Raw genomic sequence first — 15,233 nt, 5'->3', positions numbered from 1 at the left:
TGCATACTCTGCCCTACAAGCTACTGACCCCTCTATACTGTCATAGAAACTAGTGACTCCTGTACACTGGCTTACACACTATTGACCCTTGTACCCTGCCCTAGAACTACTGACCTCTGTACACTGACCTACAAACTACTAAACCCTGTACACTGCCTTGCATATTAACTACCCCTGTACTCTTTTCTACTTGCCATTTACACTGGCCGGAACTCAAACTATGCCAGCCAGGGCAGGACTGTTCATCAATGAAAAACTCAACCATTTACTTGCTGATACCAACTAATACCCACAAATTCTTAAGTTCTGGGATGGACCCATGGATTAAATATGCCCATGCTGCACTCCCATGTGAAAGTCTAACTAATCTATAGTGCCCTAATTGAGAAAGGAACATTTGAAAATCTCTGAAGACCTCCTCTTGGAATTGGGCCAATGAGATACAAACAAAGCCTTAATATGTCAAAATAATTGTGTTAGAAAATTCTGTATCACAATCCAAGAAAACAAATGTTTAAAACAAACCAAACAGGTTATTTCATTCTGTGGAAGAATGCGGTGGAGTAGGTTAAGAAAAAAAAGCTATAAAAGGTGAAACCAAACTGAACGTATCAGATCTCCAGTCCCGTATTGGAAGAGACTCTGAAGTATTTCTGGTAAGGAGTTTAGGTCTGTCCTTAACTCTTTTTAAGCAAAACCCCCATGGCTTTGGTGTTTTTTAATAATTTTACTAAATCAACAAAGTTCTATGATGTATTAGCATCTGTAGCATTCTTTTTAATGGTTTTAGTTATTTATGTTAAGTATGATCATGTTAGTACACTATACAATAGCATATATTTATACAAAATTGTCTTATTTGCTCAGGTGAAGATGTTGGTGCACAGTCTTCTAGTCCTCTCCTTGGCAGTTGCTACAGCTTTTGCTAACAAATGTGGTGAGTATATTTCTTGAGTAGAATAAGTTATGATCTACAAGAGAGGTATTCCGCTATTTTTTTTCAAATGTCATTCTGTTATTGTGCTGACAAACTCTAAAACTCTCATTGTGTTCCCTACAAGGTTTTGGAAATATGGTAATCTAAAGACCCCATCCATTCAGTCTAGTGTGTTTGCATGCCAGCAATGCTCTACAAATTGACTTTTTATGCAGAATGGTTAAATATGTCTTTCATGCTAAAAACACTACGGGGGTTAATTTTCTAAAACTAGAGAGCGCAAAATCTGGTGCAGCTGAGCATGGTAGCCAATCAGCTTCTAACTGTGCTTGTTCACTTAAGCTTTGACAATAAAACCTGGAAGGTAATTGGTTTTTGTGTAGAGCTGCACCAAAGTTTGCACTCTCCCGTTTTAATGAATCAACCCCTGTAATACTTGTAAAAGTAGAATTTTAAACCACTTTGGCATTTGTTTTTGACCAGGGTTATAATTTACAACATGGGTTAGATCTGCGTGTAAATGGTGCTATGCTGATTAAAAAAGGCTAAAAATGTCAGACTATACAGTGTACTGTATATGAGTACAAACTTATTGTATATCTGCCCAGAAGATAAGAAAAATCTCTGAAAGAGATAAGCTATCCCTAATATTCAATGTACAGTACATGTTGCTAGTGATGGACGAACTTCCGACGGGACGTTTCGCGAAAGCGAAATGCGAACGGACCCAAACGTTCGCGAAACCGAACGTTCGCCGCGGGCCCCATTGACTTCAATGGGAGGCGAACTTTGCAAACCTTCATGTCGAATTTGCGGCCACGTGGTAATTATTAGGGGGTAAAACGTAGTCCCACCATCTGGACAATGACATAATACATGTATGAGGTGAATTTGGGATCGATAACTACAAGCATTTTTATTTTATTTGGGAAATTGTTCTAACAATTCAGGACTATGGAGCTAATGAAGGCAATGGAGGAGAGGGAAGGTCAGGGACCAGGGTAGGCAAAGAAGAGGGTGCAGGAGATGATCACCAGCAGCGTGACATACCGGAATGACACATGCACCGTGATAGAGGCATCTGACAGCAGCACCGTAATACAGAGCACTGACAGCAGCACCGTGACATACAGCGCTGACAGCAGCACCGTGACATACAGCGCTGACAGCAGCACCGTGACATACAGCGCTGACAGCAGCACCGTGACATACAGCGCTGACAGCAGCACCGTGACATACAGCGCTGACAGCAGACTGATAGCGGTCCTTACAGAACAGCAGACTGTACCGCACTCAAGCCTATGTACCGTAGCACCCTATACCAAGTTACCAGTCCTTATAAGAACTTTTGTGGAACAAGCAGGTTGTGTGTTAGTGATTAGCAGACTGTACGTCAGTCCCTATACCGCTGAAGGACTGCTGCAGTATAGGTGAGCGGTCAGCAGTGGTGCACGTCAACCCTATCTATTGTGGACCTATAGCGGTCCTTACAGAACAGCAGACTGTACCGCACTCAAGCCTATGTACCGTAGCACCCTATACCAAGTTACCAGTCCTTATAAGAACTTTTGTGGACCAAGCAGGTTGTGTATTAGTGTTTAGCAGACTGTACGTCAGTCCCTATACCGCTGAAGGACTGCTGCAGTATAGGGCAGCGGTCAGCAGTGGTGCACGTCAACCCTATCTATTGTGGACCGATAGCGGTCCTTACAGAACAGCAGACTGTACCGCACTCAAGCCTATGTACCGTAGCACCCTATACCAAGTTACCAGTCCTTATAAGAACTTTTGTGGACCAAGCAGGTTGTGTATTAGTGTTTAGCAGACTGTACGTCAGTCCCTATACCGCTGAAGGACTGCTGCAGTATAGGGCAGCGGTCAGCAGTGGTGCACGTCAACCCTATCTATTGTGGACCGATAGCGGTCCTTACAGAACAGCAGACTGTACCGCACTCAAGCCTATGTACCGTAGCACCCTATACCAAGTTACCAGTCCTTATAAGAACTTTTGTGGAACAAGCAGGTTGTGTGTTAGTGATTAGCAGACTGTACGTCAGTCCCTATACCGCTGAAGGACTGCTGCAGTATAGGTGAGCGGTCAGCAGTGGTGCACGTCAACCCTATCTATTGTGGACCTATAGCGGTCCTTACAGAACAGCAGACTGTACCGCACTCAAGCCTATGTACCGTAGCACCCTATACCAAGTTACCAGTCCTTATAAGAACTTTTGTGGACCAAGCAGGTTGTGTATTAGTGTTTAGCAGACTGTACGTCAGTCCCTATACCGCTGAAGGACTGCTGCAGTATAGGGCAGCGGTCAGCAGTGGTGCACGTCAACCCTATCTATTGTGGACCGATAGCGGTCCTTACAGAACAGCAGACTGTACCGCACTCAAGCCTATGTACCGTAGCACCCTATACCAAGTTACCAGTCCTTATAAGAACTTTTGTGGACCAAGCAGGTTGTGTATTAGTGTTTAGCAGACTGTACGTCAGTCCCTATACCGCTGAAGGACTGCTGCAGTATAGGGCAGCGGTCAGCAGTGGTGCACGTCAACCCTATCTATTGTGGACCGATAGCGGTCCTTACAGAACAGCAGACTGTACCGCACTCAAGCCTATGTACCGTAGCACCCTATACCAAGTTACCAGTCCTTATAAGAACTTTTGTGGACCAAGCAGGTTGTGTATTAGTGTTTAGCAGACTGTACGTCAGTCCCTATACCGCTGAAGGACTGCTGCAGTATAGGGCAGCGGTCAGCAGTGGTGCACGTCAACCCTATCTATTGTGGACCGATAGCGGTCCTTACAGAACAGCAGACTGTACCGCACTCAAGCCTATGTACCGTAGCACCCTATACCAAGTTACCAGTCCTTATAAGAACTTTTGTGGAACAAGTGAGTTGTGAATGTTTAGCAGACTGCAGCAGAAGGGCAGCAGTCAAGTATAATATCCTTTCTATATTTGGAAGAAAGAATATTATACATGTACAAGCCTATTACTGTACCACTGATACCAGTCCTGAAAAGAACCTTTGTGGAACTAATAATAACAGCAAGTCTTTAAAATTACCCTCACTGCCTGACAACACTGCTTCCTTCCTGTCCCTATACAAATTGGCAAAAAAAGAGAACGATTAGTGGTTACTGGAACAGCTCTTTTGTGGACCTTGATAGTAACAGCTAATGATGATGATGATGATGATGATGATGAAAGACTAATCTGGCTGTCCCTGTAGCATACACCGTCCTTTCCCTTTCTCTAAACTAACAAAAGACACTCGGGCTGCTGCAAGAATCAGCAGCACAGCAAACCTATCAACACCTAACACCTATACCAGTCCTGAAAAGAACTTTTGTGTACCAAATAGCTAGTGGTTTATCTCTCCCTACTCCACACAGGAACCTGTCCCTATCGTAACAGAAGAAAGAATGTAAAATGGCCACCGGATCGGGTGTATTTATAGGTTAGGGGGAATGTCCAAGTGTCCATGTGCTGTCATGTCTCAATTGGCTGTCCTGTATCACATGATAAACGTGTCACCAAAGGTTAAAGTTCTTGTATACATTAAACACGTAAGTCCGCCGCGGCGAACGACGGAAAAAGGCGTTCGAACGTGCGGACCGCGAATGTCGGAAATTCGCCGCGAAACGACCGCCGGGCGAAACGTTCGTCCATCACTACATGTTGCCTGTTTATGTACAGTATGGTATTTCTTGTGCACCACAATACCATAACTATTGAGAGCATTTTGTAAGTTGTTTGTATTACATGTAAAGCAAAAAAAAAAATGGAAATCTATGAAATATATATTTAGATCCTGGCAATTACAACCAAATGTTTTTCTTATATTTGAGAAGGTGCTTCTTTTAAAGTTTCTAAGATATTATTAAGGAACTTTAGTTTTATATTCACCGTGATCATTCTTTATTCTGGCAACATAAAACATTTAGAAGATGTAGACTTCTGTACCATTTGCAACTTGTATGTAACTTTACAGCACGGCAATGATACAAGTTAGTATAGAAAAAGATTCATTTTTTTTTAACCAGTTGGAAAAGAGAGAAATAATAATATAGATTAGTGCATAAATGTATGTTTGAAAATAATCAAAGAACCAAAAATGTAATAAATTCAGGAAGGAATGTGTCTATGTCTCTAATTGTACCTATGTCCTTTCTTAGAATATGCTTCTCTCTCTGAGAAGAAACAGACCATCCTGAACCTGTTGGCATGCTGGGATGATAGCTCTGCAAATAGCATACTATCAGGTTCTGGGTACTCTACTGGAGGTGGGTCCCCTACTGGAGGTGATGCTGGATACCGGAGCTGTAAGGAAATCAAGAATTCAGACAGATATGCTAAAGGTGAGATACACATTCATATATCATGGTGCATATATAATAAGGGAAAATATGCTTTCTAACTCTATAAACAATAGGTCATCAATAATCAAGCAGAGCATATTTATTATATTTTGATGTTATTTCAAGAAATACTTGTCATACACTTTAAAACTAACAGTCAAACTTGTAGTAAAATGAGGATTAGATCAACCAAAGATGTTATTATTTATTATTTTATTTGGGTTTGTAGTAAACCGCTCAATGTAAAATGAATTCTGTTTCTTATGGACATGAGAGAAGTAACCGTGTTGCTCATACAAATTAGATGACTTTTATTTTCTTTCGAATGCGAAGTTGTTGAAGCTGGTATGTGTTGCTTACATAGTTTTGCAATAAATATGATAACAAGGGAAGACGTTTTGAGGAGGTGGGTTTTGAGGGACTGCTTAAACATTATAATATAATATAAAGGTGGAAACATGTCTAAGGTAGTGAAGAGAATTCCAGAGAGCAAAGAATTGCCTGATGGAAACAAAAGGGGAGACTGATTGAAGCAAATTTTAGACCTTAAATTCAGATGGGAAGCTGCATCGTGAAGTGTTTTTTAAAAGGCAGAGCACAGGTTAACTGGAGTCCCATAGAAAAATTGGTACAAATGTTTGACAGATGAGATGTGATTGGAAACGTAGTTGAGTATTATGACTGCATTCACAATAGACTACAGAGGAGGAGAGAATTTGTTATATGCAGGGAAAAAGAAAAGAAAACAGGAGAAGGTTGCATTTGTGCAATTGTAGAAATGAGTGACCAAGGGCAAAGACAGAACAAATATATGGAAATTGCCTGCTTTTATGATGGTTAAAGCAATGCATATGTATCTTCTACCATGATTTTGTCAGCTGTATACTGGGTGTGGATTCTAGTCCAAATACAAATTCTGAACTAAACAATATACTGCAATATACTAAACAATATACTGCTACTCCAGATGGAATTTACCTGCTGTCCACTGAAGATGGAGTGATCTACCAAACCTTCTGTGATATGACAACCGATGGTGGTGGTTGGACACTGGTGGCAAGTGTACATGAGAACAACTTGAATGGGAAATGCACACCAGGAGATCGTTGGTCCAGCCAGCAGGGAAATAACCCCAATAATCCAGCTGGCGAAGGAAACTGGGCAAATTATGCCACATTTGGGTTGCCAGTTGGTGCAACCAGTGATGATTACAAGGTATTAAAAGAAAATAGTTCAATGTTTTTGTTGTGTGTGTGTGTGTGTGTGTGTTATTTTGAAGGATATTTTTAGTAAATTCTTGTTGCTGTGGTGTTGGCAAAGGCCTGTGTACTGTTTCCAGTGACCTTCCAGAATTATTGAAAAATACCCATTTACGTGATGACTGCCAGCCACAAAATATAAACTATTACACAATCGTCACTTTTCATGTAGACTTCAGTCTGATTCTTACTAACCAGATAGCTCTGAAAAGTAGTTTTAGGGCAAACTTTTACAATACTTCCATTTATTCTGAACTTAATAATGTCTATATGTTTACATATGTAAATAATTTGTTTTTAGAATCCAGGATATTATGATATTACTGCCAAAGATCTGAGTCTGTGGCATGTGCCCAATAACACACCCTTGTCTCAGTGGAGGAATTCATCTCTGTTGCGATATCGTACGGACAACAGTTTCTTTAATCAGGAGGGTGGAAACCTCTTCCAGCTTTACAAGGTAAGCGTTCTGTGGTATTTGTACTTTATCTATCTTTTAACACAAAGGGTTTTTCTTTGTTTGTCAAAGTTGCTTGAAAAATATGAACCATGCGAGTTTCTTATGAAATCAAAACTCTAACAAATAGGTTTATTAAATAAATAGGGCAAGCAGCAAAGCTCTAACCCAGTTATTTCCCATAGCATCAGTCAAAAGCCATTCTTTTTAAATCTCACTCACAGGCACAAATTGGGTTACTGAATTTGGTTATTGCACTTTGCTCCTTAAAAGATAAATTCATCTTTGGGAACATGTAACATGTTCCCAATACTGCAGCCGCTGCCCACTCCGCTGCCTTTATCGACAGCAAGGCAGCTGCCCAATGGTGTCATTCATTCACATCATTGTGTGAATGGTAAACTACAAGTACCAACAGCCTTTGCGGCTGTCGGCATGTAGTTCTCAATGAACTACCATGGTCCTGTTGAGGGCTCTGGTAGTTCATTGTCTCTTCCTGTCAGTGTGTATCTGCCTGCCCATATGACCAGATACACTCACAAGTCTACAGGAGTCCTGCATTGCACCCGCGATCTGCTGATTGCGGGTGCAATGCTTTACAGGTTGTAAAAAAAAAAACTTAAAAAAATAATAATATATATATATATATATATATGCACTTTTTTTTTTTCCTGCAAAAACATGTGCTTTTATTTATTTTTTAAAAGGTGAACTTATGCTTTTAAGCTGGCCATACATTATACAATTTTCTTCAACATTTTTCTTATTCAGCTCAAGTCTTTGCCCCTCCCCCAACACAAATGCCCCTCCTGAAAAAAAAGTCACCCCTCCTAGCACCAATCTTCTACCCCTTTAAATTTCCCCTCTGTGCACAAATTCTCCCCCAACAAAAAATTTCCCCTCCTAGCACAATTCTTCTCCCTCCTTAACCCTATCACCTCTTCGAGCACAATACCCCCCCCCCCCCGCTTCCTAGCACAAATCCTTTTCCCTAATCCCCCTAAATCACCACTCCTAGCAATTATTACCCCCTGCTGCCCCCCCCCGCCCTCCAACAAAAATCCCCTCCCCCTCAATCTCCTTGCAATGCCCCCCACCTCACATGAAACAGTGTCCAGGGCAGCCGTCCCTCCTGCCCACCCCTTCTCCTGACCCTGGGTTTGACCTCAAATGATATGGTTTTGATCCATCTAAAGGGAAATTGTACAAGAAAATTGTATAATGTATGGCCAGCCTTAGGCCTTTATCCAAGGCTCAGCAATGTATAGCAGACATTCAGATTACCATCTACAGTAGTCGGATTAGTAAACCATGAATTCTAGTTGGTTTCTAAATTAAAAATTTTGTATAGTCATTGCATTTTCTACATAATAAACAAGGATAAACAAGGATTTTGTCATAATATATGAATGATTAATATGAATGTGTATTTTTTAATATTTGTTTGTGGTCTTTGTGCTATGCTTATTCAGGAAATGGATACAATTAGACAAGTCTAATGACAGGATATGTATTTAGACCATTTTCTTTTCCTCAAATGTGTTATCACCTTACGTTATGTACTATGGATAAAATGATTCTATTACAATAAGAGTATTGAGTCATTTATTACCAATAATGGTTTCAGTCATTGTCTTTATCTTTTTGATAGAAATACCCTTTGGTGTACAATGTTGGGGCCTGTTTGGCAAACAATGGACCTGCTTTTCCTGTAGTGTATGATTTTGGAAGTGCTGATAAGACCGCATCTTACTACTCACCGTTGGGAGCAAGTAAGATCATGATAAATATTCATGAATTCTTATGTGTTCTATATGTGAGTTCTGTGACATAATTAACACATTAATGATCTATTATTTTGGTACAGAAGAGTTCACTGCTGGCTATGTCCAGTTCCGAGCTATTAACGCAGAAAGAGCTCCCTTGGCTTTGTGCGCTGGTGTGAAAGTGACTGGCTGCAATGTAGAGCATGTAAGTATTAATGCTTCATTAGTATTGATACAATGTCTTGCACATTTATAGTACTCTTATTTACATGATCATATTTTTTCAACATGAAGGCATAGAAGCCATTGCTGTACATCATACACTAATAAGAACCAAAATGTAAAAAAGAAGATAATATTAATACTCTTTCATTCAAGAATCCCTTTAAGATTAGTAAGATTGCATATTATATATGTAAATATCTTCTACTAGTTAGAACAACTTAGTTAAAGAAAACACAGAACCACCAATTCCAAAACTTACCCCTAATGGCCTGTAGGAAAATAAAACTAGTATAGCCTACATATTCTGAAAGGTCCAATACAGGTAAATGCTGTGCATATTAAGTCATTGAATATCTGCATACTTTAATAAAGATCAGTAGCAGGTAATTCCTACAGTTCACAAGTAGCTGTAGGATGGGATGCAGCATCAGCCCCTCTCCTATTTACTAGTTTTATGAAAACTCTGTCTCTGATCTGTTTTCAAATGGGAACTTATATAACCCTTTTACAACAAATAGTAATTCAATTCATTTAACACAAGACACACATTTTCTCAAATTACCCAGCATAAAGCTTTCTACTAAATCCAAGTTCACAGGACTTTTTATTTTGATGCTTGTTCTACGTTGTACAAGATACCTTTTTAATTCCTAATATTTTATACTTCTTACACTCCTTACTAGCACTGCATTGGAGGAGGTGGATACATCCCAGAGGGATCACCTCGTCAGTGTGGAGACTTTTCAGCCTTTGACTGGGACGGCTATGGAACACACATTGGATGGAGTTCTACCAAGGAAATTACTGAGGCAGCTGTCCTTCTCTTCTATCGTTAATGTGAAAACAGTTGTTCATATTTTTCCTTTTAACAATTTTTGTTTACTTCAATAAAGTACAATTTTTGCATCAAACCTACACCAGCCTTTTTCAACCAGAGTGCCCAGGCAACCTCATGTGCCTTCAGGTTGCTTCAGGGGTGCCTTGGCACAATGCATAAAAATTGTCCAAAAAATTGGATACAAACCAGAGGAGGGACCAAGACTGCCTTTAAATTACACAAAGCCACAGGTTTTCATTGTGCACCATTACAACCTTCTAGCTGCTGGCGTCCTAACAACCTATAATGTCATTGGTTTATAAGGGGGGCGTTGAGCACCTGCACAGCGTCTTTGTTTGTACCTTCCCTGACCACTGAGGTTACACTAGCTGAGTGAGAGAGAAGGGAGAACAGAAACACTGGAATACCAGTCTATTTGCTTTGGAAGAATAAATCACCTCTTACATTGAGTGTCCTACATGTATGGATGTTGCTGCATTATGTAAAACTATTAGTTTAGTTGTTTACATTGGGGTGCCTTGAGATTGTGCATCATTGTAAAGGACGCCTTGACTAAAAAAGGTTAAAAAAACATTGATCTACACACAATACACAATGTTATTTTTGAGCTGCTAGGTTTATTAAATGCAAATGTATTAAAAGTATCCAATTTAGGAAAAATATATCAACCTAAACTTCTCATTAAATTATATAAGAGATAAGCAGTGTGTATGAAGCTATGTTTACACTCAGGCCCAAATTTAAATCCCCCTGCCTCCCTAGCCCAACTGTTTTATGCCACTTGTCTCTCTCTACCACGGTTGGCTAGCACACTGACAAGACCAAACTTTGTAATTACTGTACATAGGAAAAGTCAAAGCTGGGGACAGAGACTGAAAGAAACAGTTTACATACCCTGAATCAGTACACCTGGAGATGTTTTAGGACCAACCAATTCATGTTCAGCTACTTTTCACATGACACCTTCAACATTCTCATTTGAATATTTGTTTCTACTCTTGATTACCTGCACCCTCAAACTCATCTTTTTTAGGTAATCTGGACCAGTACACAATATACTATTCCAAGCTAAAATGTAACAACTGTGCCGGCAGGGTGGACGTCTGTAATCTTTTATTAAATGCAATAATGTGCTACAGTGATGAGTGGTTCTGTGTGCAGCCTTTGGCATTCTTACTGCCCTAGGCTATGGCCTACATTGGCTATGCAGTAATCCTACTTGCCGTACATTTTGTTTCTTTACTATATAAATGTAGCACAATGATATCTATTGAGCGATCTTATCCCTACTCTGTTCCTGCCTATCAGGAGTTCAAAAGGCTCCCTAATTAGTCATGTTTTCTAATTCATTATTTTGTGTGGTAAACAAAAATAGGTGAGTTTAAGAGTGGACAATATGAGGGCAGACAGTACACTTACAATACAAATCAATACAGGAGGGATCAGATGGCCCTGCTCGTTAGAGCAAACATTTATATATATTTTTTCAGACACCCTAGAGAATAAAATTGTGTTTTTACTTTACTTTATGTCACACAGTATTTGCGCAGTGGTCTTACAAATGCAATTTGTTTTAAAAAATACACATTTTTGAATTAAACAATAAAGAAACAGTAAAGTTAGCCCATTTTTTTAACCACTTTCAGACTGGACCATTTTGCAGGCCAATGACCAGACCACTTTTTGCTATTCTGCATTGCGTCTCTTTAACTAACAATTGCGCGGTCGTGCAGCGTGGTTCCCAAACAAAATTTCAGTCCCTTTTTTCCCACAAATAGAGCTTTCTTTTGGTGGTATTTGATCACCCCTGTGGTTGTTAACCAGGGGGTGGCAGTGTAGGAGTTAAGTGTGTCCTAGGGGCATGTTACTAACTGTGAGGGGCTGGGCTGTGTGCTAGTGAACACTGATCTCTGCTCCAATCACAGGAAGCAGAGATCAGTGTCACTTGTTGCTAGGCTGAACAGGGAGATGCTGTTTACAATGACATCTCCCCGTTCTCCTTCCCCGTGAGATGATCGCGGGTATCCCCGCGGCGATCGAGTCCGCGGGACCCATGACCAGACTCACGGGGGTCCCAACTGCATTTTTATAGCACTGATCCATGTAATAATGTCACTGGTCCCCAAAAATAGTAATTTGAGGTTATATATGTCCGCAGCAATGTCGCAGTCCTGCTAAAAACCGCAGATCACCACCATTACCAGTAAACACAATAAAAAAGTCCCTAAATCTATCCCGTAGTTTGTAGAGGCAATAACTTTTGCACAAACCAATCAATATACGCCTATTGTGATTTTTTTTTTTTACCAAAAATATGTAGAAGAATATATATCGGCCTAAACTGATGAATAAATTTGTTTTTAAAAAAAGATTTTTGGATATGTTTTATAGTAGAGTAAAAAAATGTTTTCTTTTTCAAAATTGTTGCTCTTTGTTTATAGTGCAAAAAATAAGAAAACAGAGAGGCGACCAAATACCAACAAAAGAAACCTCTATTTGTGGGGAAAAAAGGATGCCAATTGTCAGTTAAAGCGACGCAGTGCCGTATCACCAAAAATGCTCTGGTCATTAAGGGGGCAAATCCTTCCGGGGCTGAAGTAGTTAAGGCCGTTGGGCGGAATTGACATTTGAGATGTCTCAGGTCCTCCAAGAGCATAAATGACCCCACTCGACTTCCTGCCCATCAGGCCACAGGACCGAATCGTCTCCATCGCTTCCAATGGCCCCCTCCTGCCCAGGACACGGCAGGAGGGGGCACCTCTCCCACTGCCCATGAAAGTGATCTTGCAGCAAATCCACTACTGTGACCACTTTTATCTTAAAGCGGACCACCCACAGTTTAAAAAAAATACTGGGTTTATGGCAGCTATCTGCTGCCATGACCCCTGTATTTAACGTCAAAATATCGACGTATAACGTTGGCGGGTGGTCTGAAAGTTAAGCGTTAAGTTTTCTAAAGCAATTTTAGTTTCCAGTATTTTTAATGAAAATATTAAATACAAGTACTAAGTTTTGGAGCAACTGCACTTGCAGAGGGCAACTGCACCATCTATTTGCCTTTAGTATTGAGAAGACCGTGAAAGAGTTTTACAGAGGTTTTTCTGGTCTGTGGTACAAAACTGTTGAAAAGTTATTGTAAATCATGTCAAGTCTGCAACCAGCAAACCCACTCCAGAGTCCCTTGATGCCCCTGCCAAGTATTAAAGTTCCCTTTGTGAGGGTCATTACCATATTTTAGTTGTTATGGATTATGCCACTCCTTTTACTGAGGATATTCCTTTTTGCAATACATCTGCTAAGAATATAACCAAGGATTGCTCTAGGTGTTCATTGGCCATAAGTAACCAAATAGTTGTATGAAATGTTTAAGGTGATGCATCTGTAAACTTTGTGGATCACTCCTGATGGCCCCGAAGGCCAATTGTAAGAGAACATTTAGCTCAGGCCTACCTGGCAATAGGATGCTGGTGTTCTCACCATTGAGAGCATGTTCCTTGCTAAATCACAGAGCCTCTACAAGTATTCATGGGTGTTGGGGAAATCGCAAAGTTCATCAACCATAAAAGAATAAAGCTTGAACAAATATACCATATAAATTTGCTAAAACTCCAAAAAAATTGGGGAAATCTTTACTAAAACTTGAGCACTCAGTATCTGGTTCTGCTGCGCATGGTAACCAATCAGCTTCTAACTTCATCTTGTTCAATTAAGCTTTGACAATAAAACCCAGAAGCTGATGGGTTTCTATGCAATTCTGCACTAGACTTTGCACGCTCCATTTTATTAAATCTCCCCCAAAGTGTCACTAGCTGCAAAGTCCACATCGGCAGGTATTCAGGGAGTTCCTGGCACAAGACAGAGACTTTTTTTTGGTTTTGCCAGGTCAGGCATCTTTTGTACGACATGACATTATTACTGAAAATGGGGTGCATGTCAAAGTCATGCCCTACTGAATTGCTAAAGGGAAGAGAAAATACTTCAGTGAGAGTTAAGAAAAATCTTAAGCTAGGCATAACTGAAGAGTCCAATAGTGACTGATCCAATCCAATTGTTTTGGTTCCAAATGCAGATGGTACTTAAAGGTTTTGCAGTGGCTTTAGGATTCTCAATTCAGTTACAAAAGTTGACATTTATCTAATGTGCCGGGTAGAAGCCAAGTACCTAGGCTAGACAATTGGCCGTGAAATTGTAAAATCTCAGTTAAACAAAACAGAAGCCACCATGGAATGGCCATGTCCCCCAAAAAAGAAACAGGTCAGGGCTTTCCTTATTATAGGAGGTCCATATTTTTCAACCCATTCAACTCCATTGGTTGGTTGACCTTATCAAAGGGAAAGGAGAAGTAATCTAAGGCTCAACCTTTTGAAGAGCAATGGCCACTTAAGTGATTTGGTAACCAGCCACGGGCCACAATGAAATTAAATGCTTCCAAATTTTACATTTTTTATTTTCAATATCATAATGAAGGTTTTAGAAAATCAGGATCCTAATATTCTGTAGATCCAATCCCTGCTGGATGTTTACCCACTGTTTATTCACAAAAATCTAATTTTTTATTGATCAGATCACCATTCATTCCACTCTCGGGCACAGATATGACCAGCCAAAAAAGCTCTAAGCCATTGTTGCAGCCTTTACTACTGTATATTCGGGTCTTTGCAGCCATCCATTGGATTGCCAAAACATGGAATGTGGACAACCTAATAAAAACAAAACCCAGAAAACCAGGGAAGCGCTTGCCCTAGTAGTGTAATAAAACAAAATAACAAAATGTGGTTGGATGCCCCCCGTGAAGGCCTCCATCCACATATAACATAAAATAGCATCAAATTGCCCTTAGGACTTTAAATGAGGTGCGACACACCAATTATAAAATAAAGGATATGCAGATTTATTGGTGAATACAATACCACCAGATCAACCTGAACAGGTACCATATTGTCAAACAAATTTGTAGTAATTGACATAGTATATTCCATAACCAAGTACAGTATTCCATAAATCGATCCATGATGAGTGTGATAATGCATCTTTATGACCCGATGCATTTCGTAAATAACCATTCACTTCCTCAGGGGCTGATACAGACACACTCATGCAGGGGCTGATACACACTTGTTATTCATGAAATGAGTCGGGTCATAAAGATGCTTTTTCACACCCATCATGGATCAATTTTTGGAATACTGTACTTTGTTATGGAATATACTATGTCAATTACTACAAATTTATTTGACAATATGGTACCTGTTCATATTGATCTGGTGATATTGTAATCACCAATAAATATGCATATGCTTTATTTCATAATTGGTGTGTCATGCCTCATTTAAAGTCCCAAGGGCAATTTGATGCTATTTTATAGTAGTGCAATAAACTTTA

At 39.9% G+C, this 15,233-nt stretch overlaps 1 protein-coding gene across 2 annotated transcripts; it reads left to right on the top strand.

Moving 5' to 3' along the window:
* Window positions 1–523: 523 nt before the first annotated feature.
* On the top strand, window positions 524–9,924 carry LOC143930174 (intelectin-1-like). Of its 2 annotated transcripts, none has more exons than XM_077454203.1 (8): window positions 524–656; window positions 868–937; window positions 5,124–5,306; window positions 6,274–6,521; window positions 6,867–7,025; window positions 8,674–8,794; window positions 8,890–8,993; window positions 9,697–9,924. In XM_077454203.1, exons 2-8 carry the CDS (start codon window positions 874–876, stop codon window positions 9,847–9,849), a joined length of 1,032 nt encoding a protein of 343 aa, XP_077310329.1. In that variant the 5' UTR covers window positions 524–656; window positions 868–873; the 3' UTR covers window positions 9,850–9,924. The 2 variants fall into 2 exon arrangements, with proteins under 2 accessions (XP_077310329.1, XP_077310330.1); XM_077454204.1 differs by having other exon boundaries at window positions 643–669.
* The last annotated feature ends 5,309 nt before the right edge of the window (window positions 9,925–15,233 follow it).

Source organism: Lithobates pipiens, unplaced genomic scaffold (assembly GCF_037356315.1).
Source record: "Lithobates pipiens isolate NorthernLeopardFrog02 unplaced genomic scaffold, aLitPip1_a1.2 Scaffold_25, whole genome shotgun sequence".
Lineage (NCBI taxonomy): Eukaryota > Metazoa > Chordata > Amphibia > Anura > Ranidae > Lithobates > Lithobates pipiens.
Note: the sequence above shows the minus strand (reverse complement) of the source record. Positions and strands in the feature narration are given on the sequence as shown.

What these genes read in the sequence shown, in the direction of transcription:
- LOC143930174 (XM_077454203.1), top strand. Translation starts at nt 874, where the DNA reads ATGTTGGTGCACAGTCTTCTAGTCCTCTCCTTGGCAGTTGCTACAGCT. An exon ending in AGCTTTTGCTAACAAATGTG is followed by an intron (nt 938 to 5,123) that starts GTGAGTATATTT and finishes GTCCTTTCTTAG; the next exon opens with AATATGCTTCTCTCTCTGAG. An exon ending in CTACTCACCGTTGGGAGCAA is followed by an intron (nt 8,795 to 8,889) that starts GTAAGATCATGA and finishes ATTTTGGTACAG; the next exon opens with AAGAGTTCACTGCTGGCTAT.